The sequence below is a fragment of the Panulirus ornatus genome, chromosome 11, assembly GCF_036320965.1.
Source record: "Panulirus ornatus isolate Po-2019 chromosome 11, ASM3632096v1, whole genome shotgun sequence".
Lineage (NCBI taxonomy): Eukaryota > Metazoa > Arthropoda > Malacostraca > Decapoda > Palinuridae > Panulirus > Panulirus ornatus.
The window spans coordinates 15,269,009-15,296,097 of NC_092234.1; the positions used below are offsets into that span (position 1 = coordinate 15,269,009).

The following is a 27,089-nucleotide window of genomic DNA, read 5'->3' on the forward strand; positions in this document are numbered from 1 at the left end:
AAATATCTGAGAGCAAGACACACAACAATTCTCTGGTACTGGAGGAGTCCAGAACATGATGGTATAGCTGGGAGTTAGTTACGAGAAGTGTAGGAGAGAGAAGATGTGAGGAAGCATTTCAACAGAACTGTATAGAAAGACTTGTGGGATATACTCAGCCAGGAACACCTCTGGAACCATCATTAGTCTAGAGAGAGAGAGAGAGAGAGAGAGAGAGAGAGAGAGAGAGAGAGAGAGAGAGAGAGACAGAGAGAGAGAGGACCCACCAGTGTAAACCCCCATCTCGTATGTCCATAACACAAACAAACATGTATATAAATGAATGATACTCTCAAGAGTTGTTGGGGGAAACCTATGCATGGTATACGTGGAACAGCCACCTTCCCGTCCACCTCCTTAAGCAGGCAGTGGGAGGGAAGAGCACCGTACCACAGACCAGGACTGAGGGAGTGCACGTACCTGCTCGGTCTGGGTGAAGACGGCCATCATGCCGATGTTGTAGTCGTTGGGGGCGATGGTCGGGTTGGTGTACCACGGGGCGCCCACAGCTACGTCGTTCAGGCCGTCCCCGTTCACATCCACCACAGCCACGCTGTAGCCGAAGTACGACCCCACCTGCCGGGGAGCACCGACCCACGCGTTACCACAACACGAATTTTGGCCACAGTTGATGGGCGAGCATTACAGACAGTACCACAGTGCCAATGACACTTTCCAGGGCCATGTTAACCCCTGAGGGACCCTCATGGGTCATTGTTATAGGTCAGGTCATCATACTCGAGGGTATGAGGCTCGCTCGTATTCCCCGTCAAACTGTAATACTACTACACTAAAAGTCCCCAACTGAACGCGTCGTTGCCGACGTCAGGTTAACTACAATCACTCCACCGTCAGGAGGAGCAGGAGACGTACGTACCTGGTCGCCGGTGATGTTGTACAGGACCCGGAGTCTGTGGTTCAGCAGGACCACTTGGCCCATGAGTTCGTTGCCCCGGGGCATGCCCACGGCCAGGTCGTCCTCGCCGTCGCCCGTGAGGTCTCCCGAGGCCATGGAGTAGCCCAGGTAGGACATGTCGTCTGATTGGGGGCCCTCGTTCGTAGCCAGCGCCTCCTGACGGTTCAACAGGTCCTGGTAGAACACCTGGCCTGAGGGACGGGGACCAGACGAACAGGCTTAGTGAGGCAGGGAAGGAGGGGGCGTGTGTTATTAATGGTGATGAGAAGTGCAGGACGGAAGAACAAGAGTCCTCAGCAAGGGTGAAGAATGAGGGGTTCTCTACTGGAGGAAGGATGGGTGAGCTTCATCATGTGGCTGGAGGAGCGGGAGGGAGGGAGAGTGAGTGAGTGAGGGGGGGAAGTTCTTTATGGTGACAGGAGGAGGGAGAGGTTCTTTATGGGGTCGAGAGAGACATTTATATACACGGGTCCAAGACAATACTACATATTAACCAACAGAAAGTAATGAGGAAAAAAAAAAAATGAAATCCCACAACCATTGTTCTGAAGAATTTATGACAAGTGATATACAAAGCAGACCAACGAGCGGCCAGCACGACCGTGCGGCCCAGAGGCACGACCGTGCGGTCCTCAGGTCGTAAGGTGTGGCTGTCGTATTCAAGGGTTGCACCGCTGGGTTAATAACACAAGGGTCGTACCGTCGTGAGCTCGAAGGTCGCACCGTCATGCTGAGGGAGACTGTAGCGTAAACGCCTCAAAGTAGATCAACCTCGTACCTACACTGACTGTGATCCGTCAAGTTGAGGTGTTCAACTCCATATAGAACCCGGTCTCTAGCAAACATGATCCTCTCTCTCTCTCTCTCTCTCTCTCTCTCTCTCTCTCTCTCTCTCTCTCTCTCTCTCTCTCTCTCTCTCTCTCCTAGAACGTTTAATATCATCCACCAAAATTGGTTCTTCCATTTTGCACCGTTTAAGGATATCGGCCAAAAAACGTCTGATAATATGGTGAAAAGTTTTCACGGGCCGTCCGCAAAAAAAAATGTTAACGCGAATGTTCGAGATTGCCCGCCCGAACCTTTGTGTGTGATGTATACTATATACACACCCAGGGTATATACATATCATCGATGGTATATACACACCCAGGGTATATACATATCATCGATGGTATATACACACCCAGGGTACGTATATACCGTCGGTGGTCCAACACTACGTTCAGTAACATTATGAGCCACAGGTATGACCGTGCAGCGTCTGGTACACTCGCTCACCCCAGGATAAACACACACGAATAATTCCCACAATTTGTTTCCTTAAAAAGAAAACGACGTTTTCGAACCCGTTTTCCTTTATACCCTCGCAATCTGCTTATTGTATTACTTAAATGATATATAACTCCCATTTCCCGGTTATATCTTAGTAATGAGTAATGACAGAATATTTTTTCTTTTTACAGGATATCCCGCCGAAAAACTTGGTCACTCGAACGGAGACCAACCTCCCCCTGCTGCTGATCGAAGCGCAAGCCAGAAGATGATACAGGCATGTTAGAATGTGGATCGTGCTTACAAGGCGCATGCATGTGTGATGACACATTACAGTAACATACTGTAGGAGTTATACATCAACACCACTACAGGTAGCATCCCTCACCTGTCATAGAATATTCTCAACGCCATTTGATACATATGTATTCTTCCCGTCACACACACACACACACACACACACACACACACAGTGCGAGGTATTGGCTGTAGTCTGAGTAATGATTTATCTCTGACACAGAAGACGCAAAACCTATAAGAAATGAAGAGAGAAAAAAATTTATCTTGGAAGATGGAATTCCAGCCCAGCTTCGTCAACACGGGTGTCGCGTTGCATGGATCAGTGTTGACGTGACGCACGCGCTGTACGACCCACTCGTTTTCCCTTTTTATATTCCGCTGGGGCTGCTCCGACAGGAGACAGTGATCATAACAATGTACAATTACTGATCACCTTAAACTGTTTGTGTTACAGCGGCCTGGCCTGGCCTGGCCTGGCGGCGCCCCTGGGGTGGCTAGGATACACCGGCCTGGCCTGGCCTGGCCTGGCGCCCGGCCTGGGGGTGGCTGTGCACCATGACTCACTACAGGACAACAGGACCTGCCTGGCGGTGAGTGACCATGTTTGTCATGCTCCAGTGATGTCCTCTTCTCTTTCTGCCCGCGGTACACGATCTCAGGACCCGCCCTTACTCACCGTTCCTCCCCCACACACACTTGAAATGTAACGCCTGAGATTATACGAACCAACGTTCATGTCACCTCTCACTGACCACGCAGAGCCAAACCGCTGGAAAACGAATAAATACACGGTATATATATATATATATATATATATATATATATATATATATATTTTTTTTTTTTTTTTTTTTTTTTTTTATACTTTGTCGCTGTCTCCCGCGTTTGCGAGGTAGCGCAAGGAAACAGACGAAAGAAATGGCCCAACCCACCCCCATACACATGTATATACACACGTCCACACACGCAAATATACATACCTACACAGCTTTCCATGGTTTACCCCGGACGCTTCACATGCCTTGATTCAATCCACTGACAGCACGTCAACCCCTGTATACCACATCGCTCCAATTCACTCTATTCCTTGCCCTCCTTTCACCCTCCTGCATGTTCAGGCCCCGATCACACAAAATCCTTTTCACTCCATCTTTCCACCTCCAATTTGGTCTCCCTCTTCTCCTCGTTCCCTCCACCTCCGACACATATATCCTCTTGGTCAATCTTTCCTCACTCATTCTCTCCATGTGCCCAAACCATTTCAAAACACCCTCTTCTGCTCTCTCAACCACGCTCTTTTTATTTCCACACATCTCTCTTACCCTTACGTTACTTACTCGATCAAACCACCTCACACCACACATTGTCCTCAAACATCTCATTTCCAGCACATCCATCCTCCTGCGCACAACTCTATCCATAGCCCACGCCTCGCAACCATACAACATTGTTGGAACTACTATTCCTTCAAACATACCCATTTTTGCTTTCCGGGATAATGTTCTCGACTTCCACACATTTTTCAAGGCTCCCAAAATTTTCGCCCCCTCCCCCACCCTATGATCCACTTCCGCTTCCATGGTTCCATCCGCTGACAGATCCACTCCCAGATATCTAAAACACTTCACTTCCTCCAGTTTTTCTCCATTCAAACTCACCTCCCAATTGACTTGACCCTCAACCCTACTGTACCTAATAACCTTGCTCTTATTCACATTTACTCTTAACTTTCTTCTTCCACACACTTTACCAAACTCCGTCACCAGCTTCTGCAGTTTCTCACATGAATCCGCCACCAGCGCTGTATCATCAGCGAACAACAACTGACTCACTTCCCAAGCTCTCTCATCCCCAACAGACTTCATACTTGCCCCTCTTTCCAAGACTCTTGCATTTACCTCCCTAACAACCCCATCCATAAACAAATTAAACAACCATGGAGACATCACACACGTGACGTGAGAGATGTCGAAGTCTAAATAGAACGACTGAAAACAAGGCCAAAAAAAAAAAAAAGTTGGTTTTGTCAAGGAGTGAAGTTAAACTTTGTGATCATAAGCACGACCCAGTTACTGCTAAACCGTGGCATCCAACACCGTTAAGCGGGAGCGTTTGAAGTGTGCGTCCCCCGACGCTGCCGTCTCACAGACCCCAAGATGGACGTCAGACTACCTCACACGCCCACCCGGTCCTGGGTTACACAGAGAGCCGTGTGTGTGTGTGTGTGTGTGTGTAGACTGCCGGGAACGTGGGGTGTGGTGGCGGGGGAACGGTGTAGCAATGGGTGTGTTGCAGCGAGGGAGGGAGAGTGTGGCATGTCAGACGCTTCTTGACGATACACGCGTCACGACCGGCCACGAGTAGGATGAAAAAACGGGTTCTGATGTCTTTCTGCGGATGTCACGTCGTGCGTATTTACAGTTTATTTTTATCTCTCTCTTCCTTTATCTGTCGTGGTCACGCCATATAACGTAACCAATGCAGCAGTCCCTCCCTTTTTTTTTTTTTTTTCAGCCACCGGGGGACGTAACTCCACACTGTGCGGTTTAACACGAGAGCAGTTTTATAATTTGGTTTTCATTCCCTCGTCGCCCAAAGGGCCTGGGCAACACACCTCAGCAACATACCCCACACGATAATGACACTATCTGCATACATCATGGGACATGCAAGTCTCCCTCTGATTAGAAATGTCTCGACCACATCCCTTATGGATATCTATTGTTCGGGAGGACTGGCGCCCCCAGCGCCTCCCTGACTCCGTCACACACACAAAAAAAAAACCCGCTCGAGGAGCGTCCAGGTCATCCTCCACGTCCACCAATCACGCCTGCTGATATTTATTGATATATATACGATGTGGGTCGTCCACACTCTCATGTGTCACCGTTAAGAGGTGTTTGATCCGCTTATTGTCGTGATGTGAGATGCATTTCGCCGAGTTTTATGATCAGTTCCGAGGTTATGGTTACCTGCCATGGTACAGGAGGAGAAGGGAACCTGCTGAGGTTCGCATCAGTAAGAGATGGGGCTCTGTCACTGCATATCTGTACTGTACGGGGAGGTAGTTTTTTCACTCGCGGGGAGCCCCACGACGCACGACTGTGTTCTACAGAATAAGATTCAAAAAGAAATAAAATTCAGGACCAGTTAAACACCGTAAACATCCCAGTGTCAGGATGGTAAGGCGTTGCTAACGCTACAATAATGGTGGGTGACGTGCCAGGGGTGAGCGGGGCGGGCAGGCGGAGGACGGAGTGAGGAGCGTCAGGTGAGGGAGTCGGTGTAAATAAGGTGAGGCGGTGCAGCAGGGATGACCCCCGGTGTTTGTTGTGGTGTGGCCAGCCACGGTAAACACTGCCCACCATCCCTGCATCTCGCGTTACACTACACACACTCCCAACACCTCTCTCTCTCTCTCTCTCTCTCTCTCTCTCTACCCCCTCCTCGACCTCTCAACTCCCCTGATCCACTGAAGTTCTCCACAGCTTCTCCTCCTTACCCTTCCACCGTCTATCTCCAGTCACTTCCTCCTCCTCCTCCTGCAGACCCTGGCGCCCTCCCACTCCAACCATCAACCGTTTCCTCCGCTGGACAAGGGGCGGCACTCAAGCCTGGGGATGCACCTGAGGCTTGAGGTCCCAGCACGTGCCTCCTCCACATTCCCCGCCGCCGCCCACCACCACCTCCACCTTCTCCTCCTCCCAGGTGTTGTTACCACAACAGCTCACACCGGCCGCGATCTGCCACAACCCGGAGGGACTGTGATCCCAGCAACAAGGGGAAAAAATGGCTTTAAAAGTTGTGAAACAGTAAATTACGAAAAAAAATAATAGGAATCACGTCCATATATGCAATATTTTATCAACAGTCGTTTCCATACGTACACAAGGGCCATATGTGTAGTGAGAGCGCGTACAGTCTTTGAATTATCTTCGACCTCTGAAGGTAGTTCAAGATTTTTCGAATGGTGGTTATAACTTGACGTTGAAGGCCTTCTGACACTGGTAGTTGAGAGCGCTACAGTCCAAGTGACCCGCCAATCATGTCTCTACGGTCATACGACCAACACTAACCCACAGGAGGAGGGCTAACATACAATCTGGTGGTTGAGGTCAATGATTATGACCCTAAATATTACGACAGGTACCAAACACGTCTGTCTGCCAAGTGGCCGAGGTTGTTAGCCTCATTAGCACGACGGTGAGACCCTCAAGCACGACGGTGCGACCCCCGAACACGGCGGTGTGATCCCCGAATACGACGGTGCGACCCCCGAACACGACGGTACGACCCCCGAATACGACGGTGCGACCCCCGAATACGACGGTACGACCCCCGAACACGGCGGTGCGACCCCCGAATACGACGGTACGACCCTCGAACACGACACGGTGCGACCCTCGAACACGACACGCTACGACCCCCGAACACGGCGGTGCGATCCCCGAACACGACGGTGCGACCCTCGAACACGACACGCTACGACCCCCGAACACGGCGGTGCGATCCCCGAACACGACGGTGCGACCCCCGAACACGACGGTGCGACCCCGGAACACGACACGCTACGACCCCCGAACACGGCGGTGCGACCCCCGAACACGATAGTGCGACCCCCGAACACGACGGTGCGACCCCCGAACACGACGGTGCAGGCCATCATAGTCCTGGTCATGAGACTATTATCTATCTACTATTATTCCAATAAATCTACCTTCGTCTTGGCCGTTAATCTAACTCCCATCTCTCTCTCTCTCTCTCTCTCTCTCTCTCTCTCTCCCTACCCCAGTCGGCTCAACATGTCAATAAACAGCAGTAAACATGTACCACCTACAAAGGGCACCTCCCAAAAGCCTCTAAATAAACAATAGTCCCCCTCGTCCTTGTTTCCGGGAGTCCCACACACACACACACACACACTACATATTCTAGTCTCCAGTCTTCCAGTTGGGTTACCAGGCCGTCTACATGTCCTCGGGATGACCAAAGCTGCCACAGACACCCACGTCTTCCATACACGCCTTGAAAACCTTCTTTCCCGGATCTTAAGCCGAGTTTGACTGCTATTTTGAAGTTCATATCAAGTTGGATTTACTTCTCTTTTTCTTTCACTTCATCTCGACTTTTATTATTCTGGATTAACATTCTGACCAAGATCTGGATCTTAGACGTATTTCTTTATCTTCCTCAATAAAAATTTGAGATTTTCTCCGATTCCACAATGAATGAAATGCGGTAATACACTGCTACAGCGGGTGCTCTCTAGCGTCTAAGTTCACTTGTCGTAGTGACTGGATTGAGAGAGAGAAAGGTTAGGAAGACACGGATGATACAAAATGCTACACTGTGCATGTATAGAGGTGACTTAGCTCTGGCCGAGCTGCTGCAAGCGGTGCAGGGTTATGCGAGTAGGTGAGGCGGGCTGAGGTAAGGTGAGATGATGCAGGAAGGTGTGGCACGGTTCCCGTAGCACTGGTGTAGGTGCTGGAAGTGAGGCACGAGTTCCGACGCGCTGGTGAGTGGAGTCTGAGGCGTAAGACAAGAGGTGAGGTGGAGCAGGTGTTTCCTGGGAGAGCTGTGTGGATGACGAGTCTCGTGAAGCTTCTGTAGGGGATAGGGAGGCCGTTTCTGAGGTCCTGAGTTAGTGGGCTGACGCTGCTGCAGGAGACAGCCGTTGGCGATGTGACCACAGAGGGGTTTAGCCGGCGGAGGTCGTGGGAGAACAACCCCCCCTTGCCAGACAATGGACTCGTCGGGTCGGCCATACCGATAGTATTAATTGTGTGAGCGTGGCCACCAAGCTTAATGACGATGTTCGTCCCATTATACTACGAGATTAGGGGGAGGTCACCCTCGAGGGGAAGGTCTCACCAAGGCCGTGTGGTCTGAGGTTGAAGAGGGAGTGCGATTTCATAACCCAACATACGAGTATGTTGAAATCTGCAGAGGTACTAAAATGCTTACGAAAAATATATTGCAAATTCTGTTACATAAATACTAGTAAAAATAATGATGTTTCAAAACACTTGGCAGTAATCATATGGATAAAATGTTTCACACGTAACATGTGAGTAATATCATACGGCTTCCCTAGTGTTGTGTGTGTGTGTGTGTGTGTGTGTGTGTGTGTGTGTGTGTGTGTGTGTGTGTGTGTGGAAAACACCTACATGAACCTTAAGGTTCAAATGGCACATAATGCATCCCCCCGTCTCACCCTACTTAGACACAGCAAAAGACGGACATGAATAACTCAATGTCTTATCGGCTTTATGGACCATTTTCCAGAGTTGGCAAAAATGGTTGACATTCATCTCCATCAACCCCTTGATTATATATGGTAGACATAATGACGCGTTGCCGGCATCCTGTGATGTCGTGTGAAAAACAAATTGGCGAGAAACGGATCCCTCAGCCTTACAACATTACCATGTCCCTCAGTAGCCCTATCACAACTACTATATATATATATATATATATATATATATATATATATATATATATATATATATATATATATATTTCTTTTTTATACTAATCGCCATTTCCCGCATTAGCGAGGTAGCGTTAAGAACAGAGGATGAGGACTGGGCCTTTGAGGGAATATCCTCACCTGGCCCCTTTCTCTGTTTCTTCTTTTGGAAAAAAAAAAATGAGGGGAGGATTTCCAGCCTCCCGCTCCCTTCCCTTTTAGTCGCCTTCTACGACACGCAGGGAATACGTGGGAAGTATTCTTTCTCCCCTATCCCCAGGGATAATATATATATATATATATATATATATATATATATATATATATATATATATATATATATATATATATATATATATACATATATATATATATATATATATATATATATATATATATATATATATATATATATAAACACAATATATACATAATATAACATATAATAATGTTTTCAATGTATTTTCCCATTGTATATATATAATCACATTAAATTCGCGCTTAAAAATTGGTTCCCGCCAATCGTCGAAGCGTTGCAGAAAACCTCCAACATTGGGGGCAAAAAGCGTATCAAGTCCCACATTTTATCGGTTATAATTCACTGCCATCCATCACAATCCCATGAATGAACACTTTACACCATAATCCCATCGCATCCAAACATCTTAAATGCGCCCAACGTCCGACCCAGCGACAGTCTGCCGCCTTGTTGGAGGTAATCCCTCTCTGGTAGGGACGCGCCGCCGCCATGATGGATTCTGCCGTTCGAGGGAGACAGACCCTCGGCGCCTGCGCGACGGGGACCGCTTACGGTCACACACACACACACACACACACACACACACTGACGTCAACTATCACAAATTTATTGAATAATTCGGTTTTGCGTGAAAACCAGAGAGGAAAATTGTGATGTTACGTTCTCGCTTGTTCTTGTGTTCTTACAAGTGTCCTGAGCGCATAAATGAATATATTCCTAACATTATGATTTTAAGAAAGAGACTAACTTACGAGCCCAAATATCTTAGAGCGTCTCATAGGCTACAAGAAATAAATGAATAAATAATAACAGTAAGAGAATGTTGCTGTGTTTATTTCAATTACTTCATGCTTATATATATATATATATATATATATATATATATATATATATATATATATATATATATATATATATATATTATACAGAGATTGTGCAAGGCGAAGGGCAGCATAACGAAGAGCCTAACACCCAGCGCCTGTCACCTCTCCCTAACACGGAGCACCTGCGCCTTTCCGTACACGTTCACCAGACCCCGTCGTGAGCAGAACAGAGAACACCAGCGCCTTCACCACCTACGTTCACCAGGCTACATCAAGGAACTGGTGAGGGGGAACAAGAGACACAGGAACTGCCATCCATTACAGGAAACCTTCACATGTCCCCCATGGAGACAGATATATACGATCCAACCTCAGAATATATACATATACCATCTTGTCAAATCCATATATTGTATGAAGACATTCCTTAGTCGTCCTAAGCCACAGCTAAAAGAAAAAACGGGTCTACCTCCTACTGAACGACACGCACAAAAAAAGAAAAACAAAATCCACTCCTCTCACGGGGTAGACGTGGTCCGCCCAGACAGCCGGAGGCGAAAGAGACGAACTGGCACCTGCGTCATGTGGACGCCCGCACGGCAGCCAATTTCTTTTTTTTTTTTTTAACTCGATTTACATAGGTTGTGGCGTGAGGTGGGGTGAGGGTAGCTATTGTTACTGTGTTATAGATGACCCCTGCTCCTCCTACCTACACGATACATTACCCATAAGCTCTTACTTTTCCTCATATTATACCGTCAAGACTGACTGACGAGGAGATATATACATATATGTGGTTGTCGGGTCGGCCGGCCTACAATCAAAACTCCCTCGCCCCCGCATCATTATTAGCAGCCTCCACGTCGTCACGCTAACCCGCTACCTTAATACCCTTTTGACCACAAAGGTGTCACTAATACATGTTCTTTTTTAACGTCAGCTGAGACGGCACGGGCAGCTGAGGCCTTAATTAGGGCCATCCCATTAACGCTATACCCTAGCCTGAGCCAGGTACCTTTTTTACCGACCAACCCCTGTGGTTGGATGAACAGCTCGGGTGACTGTGGACCGACTGCCGCAACTGGGATTCGAACCTATGCGCTCGACCCTGGGGGCGCGGCCCGTGAATGCGTCACGGTCAGGAACGCTGACCCGCCATACATATTGGCACATGTAACACGTCGTCCTCATTATGACTTGTGACCAGGTGATGGATGATGGCCAATGCATGGCGAGGACTGACTTACCATGGAGGTCACAGCGGCCAACAGGTACACTGGACACCAGGTCAGTGTAGATAGGATAGAAATATGGACACAGGACAGGTGTAAGCGGCGTAAATAGAGAGAAGTGAAGGTGGAAGCACTTGTCACTGTGAGATATTGCTGTGCTTCTAGAAGAAAAAAAAAGTACTAGTAAACAGTACAACATAAGTCGTAGTTGTAAATCAAACAATTGAAAACGTTTACATTTGTAAGAATAAGCTGGAGAATAAAAGCAAATGTGTATGTAAATACGAGTCAGAGAGGGGAGAAAAAGTGAATTTTCGCCCATATAAATTTGTTTTACTATCACGAACACATATATTTTCCTAATGCATGAATGTTGTATATGAAATGCCTCAGGACGACGATTCGTGGTGTGAGGCGAGGTGATGGTGAACTGCATCACAGTGTAAGAGGAAGGGATGGTGAGGACAAGTGGAAAAGACGAGCGAAGACCGATTGAGAAAGAGAATCTACGTGGCTACGTAGGAGGAGGTAAGAGGAAGAGAGGGACAGAGGAATGGAATAAAGGACACCCGGACATTCAGATGAGTGAGAGGCGTGCGTGGGACAAAATGAATCTGGACTGATGTGAAATACAGGGGGCGACGTGCTGTAAATGGGCTGAACCAGGAATGGGAAGCGGTCAAGGTAAACCGTTGTCACGGTGAGCTGTGGATGATAAGCTCCCGTTCCGGTACATTATACATGACAGGTAGAGCCGACGTGTGCAGAGGAGGAGAAGGAGGAGGAGGAGGAGCAGGAGGAGGAGGAGGGCATTGTTCTCTTGTCCCTGACGCCACCTCGTCAGGACGAGGGAGGCTACCGGGAGTCAGAGAATATCACATCCATTCCAGGATGTGACATCTTGAAATGCGACAGCAAGAGGAGGTGATGTGGACGCACATGACACTAGTTACGAACACACAGAAAGACGTCTTGCTTTACCCAGGCTGTTGAATGGGTGTTAACCAGCCGCTTCTCTTTCCCAGACACCAGCAGCAGGAGCAGCAGCAGGATGGTCCACACTGGTCGTCATCGCCAGGGTGGACCGACGGCGTGTACACATACATACATACGTACATACATGTTAGTCACATACACGCACAGGGAACACAGCTGCGGTATACACCACACAATACATCAGTCTCTCGCCGCCCCGCCCCGCCTCATCCTGCCTCGCCCCCACCCCGGAAGCCCTCCAACCGTTCTATGCTTTCCCTCCCTCCCTCCCTCCTCTGTTACCTCCCCAGGAACTACCCCCTCCCCCACATGCCGCCAGCCATGCCTAGGACACGTCTCCAGCAGCGGCGCCCCGCCCGGCGCCCCGCGGGGCATGGCCAACAAAGCAAGACGGTCCCGGGGCACGACCGCCAGTGACCCGGGCCGCCTGGCCTGGCCCTGTGACTGCTTAGGGCATGGTAACTTCTCAACCCCCGCGACGTTCTCCCCTTACCCAGGGAGAGAGAGAGAGAGAGAGAGAGAGAGAGAGAGAGAGAGAGAGAGAGAGAGAGAGAGAGAGAGAGAGAGAGCCAGCCAGCCACCTCAGGTACCCCATCCTTTCAAGGTAATTTGATTCGGTTGTCTCTCCATCCTACATCCTTAACGTGTTTGCTGTCAACCAGTTTAGCAACTTGACCTACGCACTTAATGTTCGTTGAGAATCAAATGTCATCAAAATACTTGAAGCATCACCATCTTTGGGCAGGAGGCTAACTTACAGCCCACGATGCTTCCCTACTGTCATAAATGATTTATTGGCGTATAAAAACTTTATTTCTCTTCCCTTAAAACGTTATTATGTTGCTAAGAGTCTTCAGTAACCACCGGATGGTTGTTGTGGTTAGTTATGAGGGTTGTGGTAGCCTATCGACTCGCCAGGGTCGTTAAGGCCGTTCACGTCAAGTTATAACCACCAATCGCAAAGCCTTGAACCACCCACCTCTTTCATGCCTTGGAGGTCAATCATTCTATACAGACTGCCACTGTGTGTGGGAGAATCTCTCGTCTGTGCAGGACACGCGTCTCCTGCTAACAATTTAATTGAATTGTGACACGTCTGGATACTGTGAGATTCGTCTCTGTCATACGAACATTAAACGATATTGTTACGAGACATTATTTTCTGGGCCTGTGAGGAGCGTCGCTCTGGTGTTCCTCCTTCTCAAAATACATAATTATCTTTTATCTGTGTTGATAGTAAGTCCCATTTATCGTTATCCAAGTTTATCTGGAATCTTTGTTTTACATTAATATCCTCTTTAATTAACTTAATGTTTTCCTGTAACACTGTTTTCTCTCCCTGCATATAACAGACCATCACCAACCCATGGTCTGTACAGTGTACACATGACGGGGTCTTGTGTCCTGACCTTCTCATTGTCCTCCACAAACGTTTGTTGATCACCAGCTGGCTGGAGGGAACATGCACAAACGTTTGTTGATCACCAGCTGGCTGGAGAGAACATGCACAAACGTTTGTTGATCACCAGCTGGCTGGAGGGAACATGCACAAACGTTTGTTGATCACCAGCTGGCTGGAGGGAACATGCACAAACGTTTGTTGATCACCAGCTGGCTGGAGGGAACATGCACAAACGTTTGTTGATCACCAGCTGGCTGGAGAGAACATGCACCAACGTTTGTTGATCACCAGCTGGCTGGAGGGAACGTGCCCGGCCAACGTGGTACAGCTGACGCTTCAACACGCACCCACCTGGCTGACACTAGCCTGACACTGCCGCTGACGTGATGCGTTTGGGGTCATCAGGAAGTTAGTGTGTGTGTGTGTGTGTGTGTGTGTGGATAGTAGAGGAGGATGAGTGAGGAGAGACATGTGGTCTGTGGGCCTCGTGTTATCAACACAAGGTCACACACTAGTTACAGGGGGAGTCAGCACACACACACACACACACACACACACACACACACACACACTAAACGGCTCTGACGTCATAACTTGGGGTGTCAACAGGTTGTGCTGGCCAGGCTATGACGTCAGAGGTGCTCAGTGTCCGCCTGCAGGAGAGCGAGGGTTGACCACACACTTCCTGGTGAGGGGACGACACACGTGTGTCCTGTGCCTCACCCTGTGTGTCTGGCTGACGTGCACCAACACAACACAAGCCACGTGATATATATATATATATATATATATATATATATATATATATATATATATATATATATATATATATATATATATATATATCACAATTTTCACTTCTATATTTGAGACGATTTCTCTCTCTCTCTCTCTCTCTCTCTCTCTCTCTCTCTCTCTCTCTCTCTCTCTCTCTCTCTCTCTCTCTCTCACGGCTGCACCAGCTACAGTAGTGACCGCTTCCACTGGGGAAGTGCCCTTCATCCACACTCTTACCGTAATGTGTACATCCACACAATAAATATTCTAACACTAAAAAAAAATTAACCCTTTCTCACTAAGGGCAAGTCCGGGTGTCCTCTGTGGTGGTAGGGTGGTCGAGTGGTGGTGGTGTGGTAAAGTGGTAGTGTGTGGTGTGGTAGAGTGGTGATGGTGGTGGTGGTGATGGTGATGGTGTGTGGTGTGGTAGAGTGGTGATGGTGGTGGTGTGATGTGGTAGAGTGGTGGTGGTGATGGTGGTGGTGGTGGTGTGGCAGAGTTGTGATAGTGGTGGTGTGGTGTGGTAGAGTGGTGATGGTAGTGGTGGTGGTGTGTGGTGTGGTAGAGTGGTGATGGTAGTGGTGGTGGTGTGTGGTGTGGCAGAGTGGTGATGGTAGTGGTGTTGGTGTGTGAGGTGGTAGAGTGGTGATGGTAGTGGTGGTGGTGTGTGGTGTGGCAGAGTGCTGATGGTGATGGTAGTGGTGATGGTGGTGTGTGGTGTGGTAGAGTGGTGATGGTAGTGGTGGTGGTGTGTGGTGTGGTAGAGTGGGGAGGGAGAGTGAGTCAGTGATGCTGGTGGTGGTCCACTCTCTCCAGTACTCTCACCTTCGGGCCTGCCAGTCAGTCACACACACACCACTCTCACGCCATCTCTCCCTCGTGACCCAATAGTTTGTCGCAACCGTTGCGAATCTAAGGTGCACACCGACCCATGCTGCGGGCGGCGGCGCAGACCAGGATGCACGAGAGCTCCAGGAACGGGACAAAGTGCACTGTGGTAAGTACACTAGGTGTGGTAAGCAAACATGGGACACTTGCAACCTATGTGATACATGAACTATGTTTGAAAAGGACAACCTGCGACACTTCTCACGTATAGGCTAAACCCCTCACTGAGGAAATGATCACACGTGTAATGATTCCTGGGTAACATCACTGAACTCAATGGTTTTACAAATATCTAAAAAGAAAATATTAAGTACACAGTGTTGCAGGGTGTATAAAAGTACTTTTGCTGACGAAGTTTTGTTTTTAAACTTAAGTTTTAATATACCTATTGCCTAAATATAAATGGAAAAAGGCCTTTCAGTGAAAGTATGGTTGAATGGCATATATGTAGCAGTAGGTGGACGAAGGCATGCAACGCACAGTGGATACAAAAAATAAACCCCAGCGAGAAAATCAGTGAAAGCTTCCCCCGAGTGTGTCTGGGGCGTGTCGTGTGGACCGTGGCTCCCCCCCACTGTGTGGCCCATGTGTCAGCCTGGCCGAGCATCATCACAGGACCAGCACACGGCGTGACAAAGGAAGGCGGAGGCTCGGTCAATCTTCCTTCGTGTCCCCCTCCTGGTCCGGGAAGATGGCTATTTGCGGTAATTTAGTGCGGTGGTGTCAGCCACTTCCCTACTTACCACCCTACGTCTAAGCCAGGTTGCGCCACACAATGGCATCGTTCACACGAGCCAGGCGCCCAACACAGGCCTAATACATTCACCGGGACTCTGCTCCTCCTCCTCCAACGTACATCGGCTGCCTTTACTTCCAACCTCATCCTCATTTTTTCTTGTGCGTACTGCCAGTTGGCAGGTTAGGTCGCCTTAATGATCGGTGAGCGATGCCAGGGATGGTTACAAACACTTGTACGTGTCTGTAAATTGGTGGGTTTCTATCTGCATGGTTTGTAAACGCGTGGATTTACAGATGTTTGGTGACATGAACTACACAGTGTAAATTGCCCTTCAGTGAAAACTTGCGTAAATTATTTTGTAAAAGACTTCACGATGACTTACCACTGTAAACAAACAGGATCGTATTTACTGAATTTTAGCAATCATGGATACACAATATGATCAGGTCAAAGGTTAGGCCAGCATACCCGAGGGTTCGTACCGCTGTGCTCAAGGGTCGTACCGCCTTGTTCCAGGGTCGTATCGTCGTGCTCAAAGGCCGTACCGCCGTGCTCAAGCGTCGTACCGCCGTGTTCAAGCGTCGTACCGCCGTGCTCAAGGGCCGTACCGCCGTGCTCAAGCGCCGTACCGTCGTGCCCAAGGGTCGCACCGCCGTGCTCAAGGGTCGTACTGCCGTACCCAGCCAAGAGGTGACATAAGAGATCCCCTGCCACTTGTAAAAACCCATCTTACATTTAACAGGAGACCAGCCAGCCATTCACCCACTCACTGGCATCAGAGACTGGCCATGTGGCTAACACGGTTGGCTGGTAGTGTTACGATCCAGACCCCCCCTCAATATACTCATGCCCAACCCTGATGGCCGATGTGGCTCAGTGTATCACCGTAAATAGAAGTGAATGACTCGTAAGATGTTGTCAATACTTAATGTTCGACAACCATCTCTTAAAATCTGCTGTTTCTACAACCCAGTGTTTATACAGAGCAGCTTCCATCCTTCTTGTCCATTCCTGTACTTTTCATTGATTTCAGATGGTACCACAGAGAAGAACTAGGCCACAATGACTGAGTTATACAGATACTCAGAAGAAACATGGACTATTCATGATAGGCAAATTCAGAATATTTCTCATATATTTAGTATGGTAATGCTTACACGTACCTTATAATCTTTGGTAAGAATCACCTTTAAATTCACTGGCTGTACTTACAATCAAGTACGCAACGTTGCAGTGTGTGTGTGTGTGTGTGTGTGTGTGTGTGAATAAATTTCCTGGCCAAATTTACATCTGGTCTGTTCAGTATCAGCTGGATGGGGCAAACTCCCATGAGTATCAAAAAACCCAGCCTGAGCTGTGCCACAACAATATCAAGGTGTCTGCTCATCGTGTGATTGGAGCCACACACACACACACACACACACACACACACACACACACACACACACATATAATGGTTCTTCTTGCATAATATCATGATGGTAGATGACTCGCCTCCTATCCATTTCTATCTATCTTTAGTTTATATAAATTATCTTCACTGGACTGTTTATAAGCGACATGCAGGTAGATATACCGTATAGTGAACCGTATATCCTTGGAGGCATAAGTTTTAGCTAGCTCAGCAGCACTTATCATAAAATCTCACACCAATATATGGAGGGAACCCTAAGAAAAAATATATGTTCAGTTTACGAACTTACCTTCTGTTCATTTCTAATAATTCACATAGGGATCATTATCTTATGAACAGAGTAATTTTCAGTATTCACTGTTTAACATTCATTTACAGTTTTACCTCCCAAAATCTGAACAGTTTACTCGCAAAAGTTGATTTTAACATGACTGTATTTTCTGATCGCTTCATTTTCCACGACTCATACTCTCACAGAAATGCACTGTCTATCAATTATACCCAGACAACAAATGTCATAAAAACTCGAAAAAAAAATCTACCTACAAATTACGTTGTTCCTACTTACCAATTACTTAAAAGCAGATATATCATTTACCGTTATTTTTTAAGACCCGTCTGTTAACGATGCGTTATGGTCCCATGTTGTGAGGTCTGTTTACTGTCCTCTGATGTTGACTTCCCATGACTACGCCAGCGATCTGCCACGTTAGTGGTCTGCACAGCGACAGACCATCGCACTGCCTCACTACGTGTACGATCCCTTGCACCACCACCAGACTGGTGTCCACAGAGGCTTCGCCACATGTACACCCTGCAGCGGTCACACTCAGATGGACAACGTGCCAGTCACCTGGGAACCAGAGCCACGACGGTGCACTTCTCCAGGGCAAGGCCACTGCACCTGGGGACGAAGGCGTCACCTGTGACGTGCTCCTGACTTCTCTTACGATGCCACATGGCTCCTCCTAACGCCTTCTCCGTCTCTATAACATGCGCCTCCAACGAGGCGTCTTTCCACAAGCCTGCACACTTAGCACCTTGTATACCCTACACCCAAGAGCCTAACTATGAACAGTTTCGACCCATCTCACTCACGTCTTGCTTCAGTCAAGTACCAGAGCGATGCATCGTTCTCAATCGTCTTAAGCACATCACCTCGTCTCACATATCGTCTCATCTCTCTGGCTTCCTGCCAGGTAGGAGAACACACCATTGCCTTGCCGAGTATTCCGCCGCCAACAATATATGTCCAGCCTTGACAGACCTCGGATCTGTCCTTGATACTGCGAATAGGGACATCATCCTTGCACAACTCTCAGAGCTGGGCGTAAGGTGTCAGACGCTCAGATGGATCACGGGGGTACCTGTCTGGTTGGCCGCCAGCCTACACGGTCCTGTCAGAGGCGCCCTCAAGAGACTCGTTTTCTTTTGCCCTAGGGAACCAACCCCACAACAAGGTGAGGTCCTCAGGCCAACACTGTTCTAAGGCAGATACTTCGCAAAATCAGAGCCTTGAACTTGATCCTGATGACACAGTGATGTGTTACACCGATGACATATACCTTAGCATCTCCTCACCTGAAAGACTTCCAAGTTCTACTTGACGAGTTCGCTCGCTCCGCCACCCCAGTGTAGCCGGCTGCCTCGTCATGAACACCGTCATATCAAGAGCGATGATTTACGACGAGCATATTAGAGATGAGGAATCCTTCCCTTGTACGTCACATGGAGGAAAGTGGAACATGTCCCTCGTACACCTCTGCAGGTATCAGTATAGATATGTCTCCTCAATGGGGTTAGGTCAGCGAGGTCCAAAAACCATCATTGCAGAGACCATGGAAGACCAAGTAGCTGTAGTACTGTGTACTGTGCTCATTTTACGCTCGAGAAACGTGAGCATGGGAGGCACTGGACCCATACCAGATAATGACTACCACAATACCTCCAGTGTACAGGTATATGTGGGAGGTGGCGAGGAACCATGATCGTGCACATTACAAATGCCTACTGTGTTCTGCACTTGATGAACGTCAACTACGACATTATATCATCAAATGTCACAAAATCAGTGATTGTCGACCTCAAGCCTTACTGTTACTACAGCTTTGTGATCACTTTAATGATAGTAATATCCCTGAAGCTATTCTCACACTACACACAACATTCGCCATGCACTGAGCTATGTAAACACCAGGTGTAATCATGACCAGTACAAGGGTGTTGTGTAAGTACAATGTCCAGTGGGTAATGTATCTTGGCCTTCCTTGTATTGCTGTGAATCTTACCAACATGCACAGTGCTGGTATATTACATAACTATATCACTAATATGTCGCGTATATTTGACCTTTCACACAGTATCCTAGACCTCCCTGCCTCCCTCCCTCCTGACGGGAGGTGGGGCCCTTTTGAGATCCCTGGGCCCCACTTGGGCCCACCCGTCACCCTCCTATGTCCATGTACCCACTATACGCTCTATACTGGCCTCCACCTACGCACCACTACATATGTGTCCATACTCCCATGGAAAGCTTCGTCAAGATATATCTAGACAATAAATATTTTAAACCTAAAAAAAAAATTCCAGTTTTTATCTCTGAGTTTTTTCCAAGTTCTTTTTCCCTTGTGTGTCCCCCGGCGACGAACAGTATATGCATTTACCGATCCTTCGGCTCAGCATGATGTATGGAGCCGCTGGTGTCGAAGCGCTGGGTCTGCTGCATTAATCTCAAACTGTACCCCTTGATGGTGGTAATTCATGTATACTTCGGAACCCTAAGAGGGAATATCCTCACTTGGCCTCCTTCTCTGTTCCTTCTTTTGGAATAGTCAAAACTGGAGGGAAGGATTTCCAGCCCCCCCCCGCTCCCTCCCCTTTTAGTCGCCTTTTACGACACGCATGGAATACGTTGGAAGTATTCTTTCTTTCCCCTATCCCCAGGGATAACACACAACACACACACACACACACACACACACATATATATATATATATATATATATATATATATATATATATATATATATATATATATATATATATATATATATATATATAAACCGCCACACAGCCATGATCACAACCCGCGCGTTCTCCCAGGGTGGTGGAGTAAAGTCATGCCATCCAGCGACCCAACACGTCCCAGGTTATCACACTTCACCATCACCACCACAGCGACCCTGACTCGTGTGTGTGTGTGTACGGGCGACACCAGTTGATCAGTACGTCTCTCTCCCTCCCACATCCCCACACACAGAGGCTCAGACGGCCCTAACCAAGTGAGGCAGGTTTACTTAAATGTTGAATTCCACTTGCTTAAACTATAGAGTGGAATCAAATGGCCTTCCGCCCTATATTAACTCACCAAATACTTCTCTCCAACCATCGCTTGCCGTTCGCCCTGATGTTGCTGATCTCTCTCTCTCTCTCTCTCTCTCTCTCTCTCTCTCTCTCTCTCTCTCTCTCTCTCTCTCCGTCTGTCCTACAGACATCATTTCAGCCTCTGTTCTCGTGAGGCAGCGTGCTGTGTCCCAGCCCCTCTGAAGACCCGGTTTTTCCCTGCACGTTGAACTGTCTGCCGCTTCCCCTAGCTTGTGTGTGGAGACCAGCCCCACGAGGGTTGACCGCTGTGGTACGCACCGCTTCCTCCGCAGCTGCGAAGTTGTGGAATTTTCTGATCCCGTTTTCTTTCTTTACCTTTCACCTTTCAATCAGGTCTACAGACACATGAGCAGCTTGTGTTAATCCATACTAATTCTTCATTCAATGATTCTGTGAACATTGGTCACCTTTACAACCAAAACGGTTGCTTCGATGTGGACATAGTTTTCCCATGACGACCAATATATATATATATATATATATATATATATATATATATATATATATATATATATATATATATATATATTGGACAATCACATGTTTACCAAATGGCGTCCTAGCTTCGTCTCTTCGATGTATATCAACTGACTGTTATATTTCTCTCCTGTTTCTCCCCTGATGATGTGATTATTACACGAAAGTGCACTTGGGAACTTCTCGTGTTTCATTTTCCCCGTGGACTCATAGGAATATATATATATATATATATATATATATATATATATATATATATATAATTAAGGTGCTCTGAGTAATTATTACTTTCTCAACTGTAGATTATATGAGTGTCAGAGTAAATTACTATGATTATCATCTACTTGATAATCAAAATCTCTGACATATAATAAATTACGACTGTCGTGTATCATTAAGTCTTCTGACGATGTTATAATCACAGCCTTTCCTCCCTGAGGGTTACAATATTGACAGTTATGATGCTCTGTGTTGACCCCGGATGATGTATGGAGAGAGAGAGAGAGAGAGAGAGAGAGAGAGAGAGAGAGAGAGAGAGAGAGAGAGAGAGAGAGAGAGAGTGTGTGTGTATGACTCCACCGGGCGAGGCCGGAGTGAAGGGTTGTATAATACATTCTTCCTGGAAGATGTGATGCAGCTGTTTGGCGCAAGTCATGAACACACGGTAATCATTATGAGGCCAGCACGAAGCTGAACCCCGCAAGCACGACGGTACGACCCTCTGACACGACGGTACGACCCCCTGACACAACGGTACGACCCTCTGACACAACGGCACGATCCTCTGACACGACGGTGCGACCCTCTGACACGACGTACGACCCCCTGACACAACGGTACGACCCTCTGACACGACGTACGACCTTCTGACACGACGGTGCGACCCTCTGACACGACGTACGACCCTCTAAAAAACGGTGCGACCATCTGACACGACGTACGACTTCTGACACGACGGTGCGACCCTCTGACACGACATACGACCCTCTGACACGACATACGACCTTCTGACACGACGGTGCGACCCTCTGACACGACATACGACCCTCTGACACGACGGTGCGACCCTCTGACACGACGGTACGACCCTGAAAACGGCAGTGCGAGCCCCCAGAGCACAACGGGACGACCCTTGAGTATGATGGCCTGGCGTTTGATCAGACCCTTACAAGGCCGGGGCCACCGTAACGATGGGTCGTACCGTTGTGCTCAGTGGTCGTACTTCCGTGCTGAAGAAGAGCCGGTATGTTACCCGGCCTCCGGGAGGGGAGGGGCGGGTGTGTGGGCAACAGAAGGTGGGTGTGGGGTTGTTGACACACGGAGGGAGGGGAGACCTGCTTGCACCGCTGGTTGGGTCTCACAGCAGCACGAGCCATGCAGCTGCCTCTCCTCACCCCTCACACAGAGAGGGAGGGCAGAGGAGATAGACCTGCTTGCACCGCTGGTTGGGTCTCAGCACGAGCCATGCAGCTGCCTCTCCTCACCCCTCACACAGCTACACATAACCCCACATTCTACACCGGTGTGTGAGCACACCGCTCCAAACGTCTCCTCTGCCAGAGCTGGAACGACTGCCGACCATCCTAGCTCTCAAGCCAGACCTCCGGCCACGGAGACCCCATCACACGACCCATCCCTCACCCACACCAGCACCACAACCCCGTGTCTACGTTCGTCCAGACAGTAGATGTATCACAACTGAAGCCAACCACTGTCTCCTTCACACACGACATCCCACACGCTGTATCACCCTCTACATCTGCATTTCTGTGATGTATCTCTATGTAGGACTTTAAATGTTACAGTGGAAATTTCCCTTATAATCACACTTACTACAGTTAATTCATTAAACCTATAATAATGATAGTAATAATAATAATAATAATTATAATAATAATTTATTTATTTATTTATTTTATTTCGCTTTGTCGCTGTCTCCCGCATTAGCGAGGTAGCGCAAGGAAACAGACGAAAGAATGGCCCAACCCGCCCACATACACATGTATATACATACACGTCCACATACGCAAATATACATACCTATACATCTCAATGTACACATATATATATACACACACAGACATATACATATATACACATAATAATTATAATAATAATAATAATAATAATAATAATAATAATAATAATAATAATAATAATAATAATTTTTTTTTTTTTTTTTTTTTTTTTACTTTGTCGCTGTCTCCCGCGTTTGCGAGGTAGCGCAAGGAAACAGACGAAAGAAATGGCCCAACCCCCCCCCATACACATGCATATACATACGTCCACACACGCAAATATACATACCTACACAGCTTTCCATGGTTTACCCCAGACGCTTCACATGCCTTGATTCAATCCACTGACAGCACGTCAGCCCCGGTATACCACATCGCTCCAATTCACTCTGTTGCTTGCCCTCCTTTCACCCTCCTGCATGTTCAGGCCCCGATCACACAAAATCTTTTTCACTCCATCTTTCCACCTCCAATTTGGTCTCCCTCTTCTCCTTGTTCCCTCCACCTCCGACACATATATCCTCTTGGTCAATCTTTCCTCACTCATCCTCTCCATGTGCCCAAACCACTTCAAAACACCCTCTTCTGCTCTCTCAACCACGCTCTTTTTATTTCCACACATCTCTCTTACCCTTACGTTACTCACTCGATCAAACCACCGCACACCACACATTGTCCTCAAACATCTCATTTCCAGCACATCCACCCTCCTGCGCACAACTCTATCCATAGCCCACGCCTCGCAACCATACAACATTGTTGGAACCACTATTCCTTCAAACATACCCATTTTTGCTTTCCGAGATAATGTTCTCGACTTCCACACATTCTTCAAGGCCCCCAGAATTTTCGCCCCCTCCCCCACCCTATGATCCACTTCCGCTTCCATGGTTCCATCCGCTGCCAGATCCACTCCCAGATATCTAAAACACTTCACTTCCTCCAGTTTTTCTCCATTCAAACTCACCTCCCAATTGACTTGACCCTCAACCCTACTGTACCTAATAACCTTGCTCTTATTCACATTTACTCTTAACTTTCTTCTTCCACACACTTTACCAAACTCAGTCACCAGCTTCTGCAGTTTCTCACATGAATCAGCCACCAGCGCTGTATCATCAGCGAACAACAACTGACTCACTTCCCAAGCTCTCTCATCCCCAACGGGGATAATAATAATAATAATAATAATAATAATAATAATGATAATAGTAGTAGTAGTAGTAGTAGTAGATGTAGTAGTAGTAGTAGTAGTAGTAGTAGTAGTAGTAGTAGTAATAATAATAATAATAATAATAATAATAATAATAATAATAATAATAATAATAATAATAATAATAATAATTCTTGTCATTTATGCAAATCCTTGTAATTTTCAGTTTACTGTTGTTAACACTAAGCATGGGCAGCCTCCTCAATACGTCTCACGGGAGAGGAGTGTCACTTGCCATTGCTCGTGTGTGTGTGTGTGTGGTTGTAGCTGCCTCACTGTGGTCCAGTCAGCGATAGCGGCGGCATTACAGAGGTCACACAAGCGCATCCCTCACACACACACACGCACACACACACACACACACACACACACACACACTCACACACACACACACACACACACACACACAAGAGTTACGACTTTAGTACCAAGTTGGTCTGTTACGTCAGCTTATCTATTTCACAATCTGAGACACAGAAGAAGGGCTGCCTTCTATCTATTTCACAATCTGAGACACAGAAGAAGGGCTGCCTTCTATCTATTTCACAATCTGAGACACAGAGGGGCTGCCGTTTTGAACCCCCTGCGCTCCATTCCAGCCCATCTGTCACCCTCCCGTGTTGATGGACTGTACGGTCTTATACAGTTCCTGCCTCCACCTGCACCCCTAGGAATCATGTCCTCCACCCACACTCTCCCTCTAACTCCCCCTAGATTCGTGTCCTCCACCCACACTCTCCCTCTAACTCCCCCTAGATTCGTGTCCTACACCCACACTCTCCCTCTACCTCCCCCTAGATTCGTGTCCTCCACCCACACTCTCCCTCTAACTCCCCCTAGATTCGTGTCCACCACCCACACTCTCCCTCTAACTCCCCCTAGATTCGTGTCCTACACCCACACTCTCCCTCCACCTCCCCCTAGATTTGCGTCCTGCACCCACACTCTCCCTCCACCTCCCCCTAGATTTGCGTCCTGCACCCACACTCTCCCTCCACCTCCCCCTAGATTTGCGTCCTGCACCCACCCACACCCTCACTGAATCCTTCGTGTTAGGTGTAACAAGGCGAGAAATATCCTATGAAACTGAAGGACTCTTAAAACTCGTTGAGACACGAGGGTATGCTGGCCTGGGGAGCGCAGGAGCCCAGATGACACACTTGGTGAAAGACACTTTTGTTCATTTCTCTCTTGATGGCAAGGGAAGGCGAGTGAGGCAGACTGTGAGTGACGTGAGTCGCTGTGTCATGTGAGTCAACTCGGAGTCAAAAGTCCAGCAGATCACTGTAACCCGGGACACTGTTCTTTCAACAGTGATACAGTGGCTCACTGTTGGCCCTCTGTCGGGCCGCTGTGCTGCTCGCGTATCGTTTATGGGGTAATTTCACGGTTCTAACATCGTTTCCACGAAACTACTTCTCGTCTACTGTAAATCATCTGCTTAATGATACGTCAACGATCGTTAGCTGTGGTTTGTGTGTCGTTTTTTTCGTCGATAATGAACGCGTCCGATTTAAGCGTTTGAGCAAAACTGTTCGAACCTTCAGCAAAACGGTTCGACCCTTGAGCAAGACGGTACGATCCTTGAGCACGATGGTTCGACCCCTGAGCACATTGGTTCGACCCTTAAGCACGACGGGTCGACCCTTGAGCACGACGGGTCGACCCTTGAGCACGATGGTTCGACCCTTGAGCACGACGGTTCGACCCTTGAGCAACCTTGAGCACGATGGTTCGACCCTAGAGCAAGACGGTTCGACCCTTGAGCACGACGGGTCGACCCTTGAGCACGACGGTTCGACCCTTTGGTATGATGATGGTGGCCTTTCCTACGACCCTCTCACTCAGGTCAGATCAAAGGCCAGGCCATCATACCCAAGGGTCGTAACCAAGGACTGGACGGGCAGGAAGGCACTACCACACCCGCACACCCGCTTGTTATCCATGCAAAATTGCTCGAGAGTCAAGCGCCAGTCAAATGTCCGTGTGTTGTGCCCACTGTACGATCTACAGTGGCCTCCACCTACCACTACATATGTGCCCTTCACCCATACCCTCGCTGAAAAGCTCCCTCTCTGTATATGTGTATCTGGTCGATAAATATAATTTACAACGAAGACCTCAAGTGGTTCGTCGGGGCCACATCCGGGCCTGTACGAAGGTCACGTGACACACACCCTCCTACAACGGCCGGCTTGAGGGGAAAGGGATGGGAAAGACTGACCAGGACGGATCCACTGACCTGTTCTGACCTGTATCTGGCCGTAACGTGTACACCACGTCAGAATGGGAACGAGGGGAAAATACCGCACCTATACTGATCTCTCTCTCTCTCTCTCTCTCTCTCTCTCTCTCTCTCTCTCTCTCTCCGGTGTTCGTGGTATACGTTATATATGACGAACTTGGCTTCACTAACACCGCTGGGAGAGGTCTGGTTTGCAGAATCTGTATATACACATCGCCAGCG

The 27,089-nt window shown here is 48.0% G+C and overlaps 1 protein-coding gene across 4 annotated transcripts in view; it reads right to left on the reverse strand.

Moving 5' to 3' along the window:
- LOC139751310 (integrin alpha-PS2-like) overlaps positions 1 to 27,089 on the reverse strand; it is a 243,819-nt gene that overhangs the window by 24,442 nt on the left and 192,288 nt on the right. For all 4 annotated transcript variants that reach the window (XM_071666648.1, XM_071666646.1, XM_071666647.1 and 1 more), the window contains 2 exons: positions 917 to 1,146; positions 460 to 615 (listed from right to left, as the gene is read on the reverse strand). In XM_071666648.1, the coding sequence (XP_071522749.1) occupies positions 460 to 615; positions 917 to 1,146 (386 nt within the window). The remainder of the gene's footprint in view (positions 1 to 459; positions 616 to 916; positions 1,147 to 27,089) is intronic.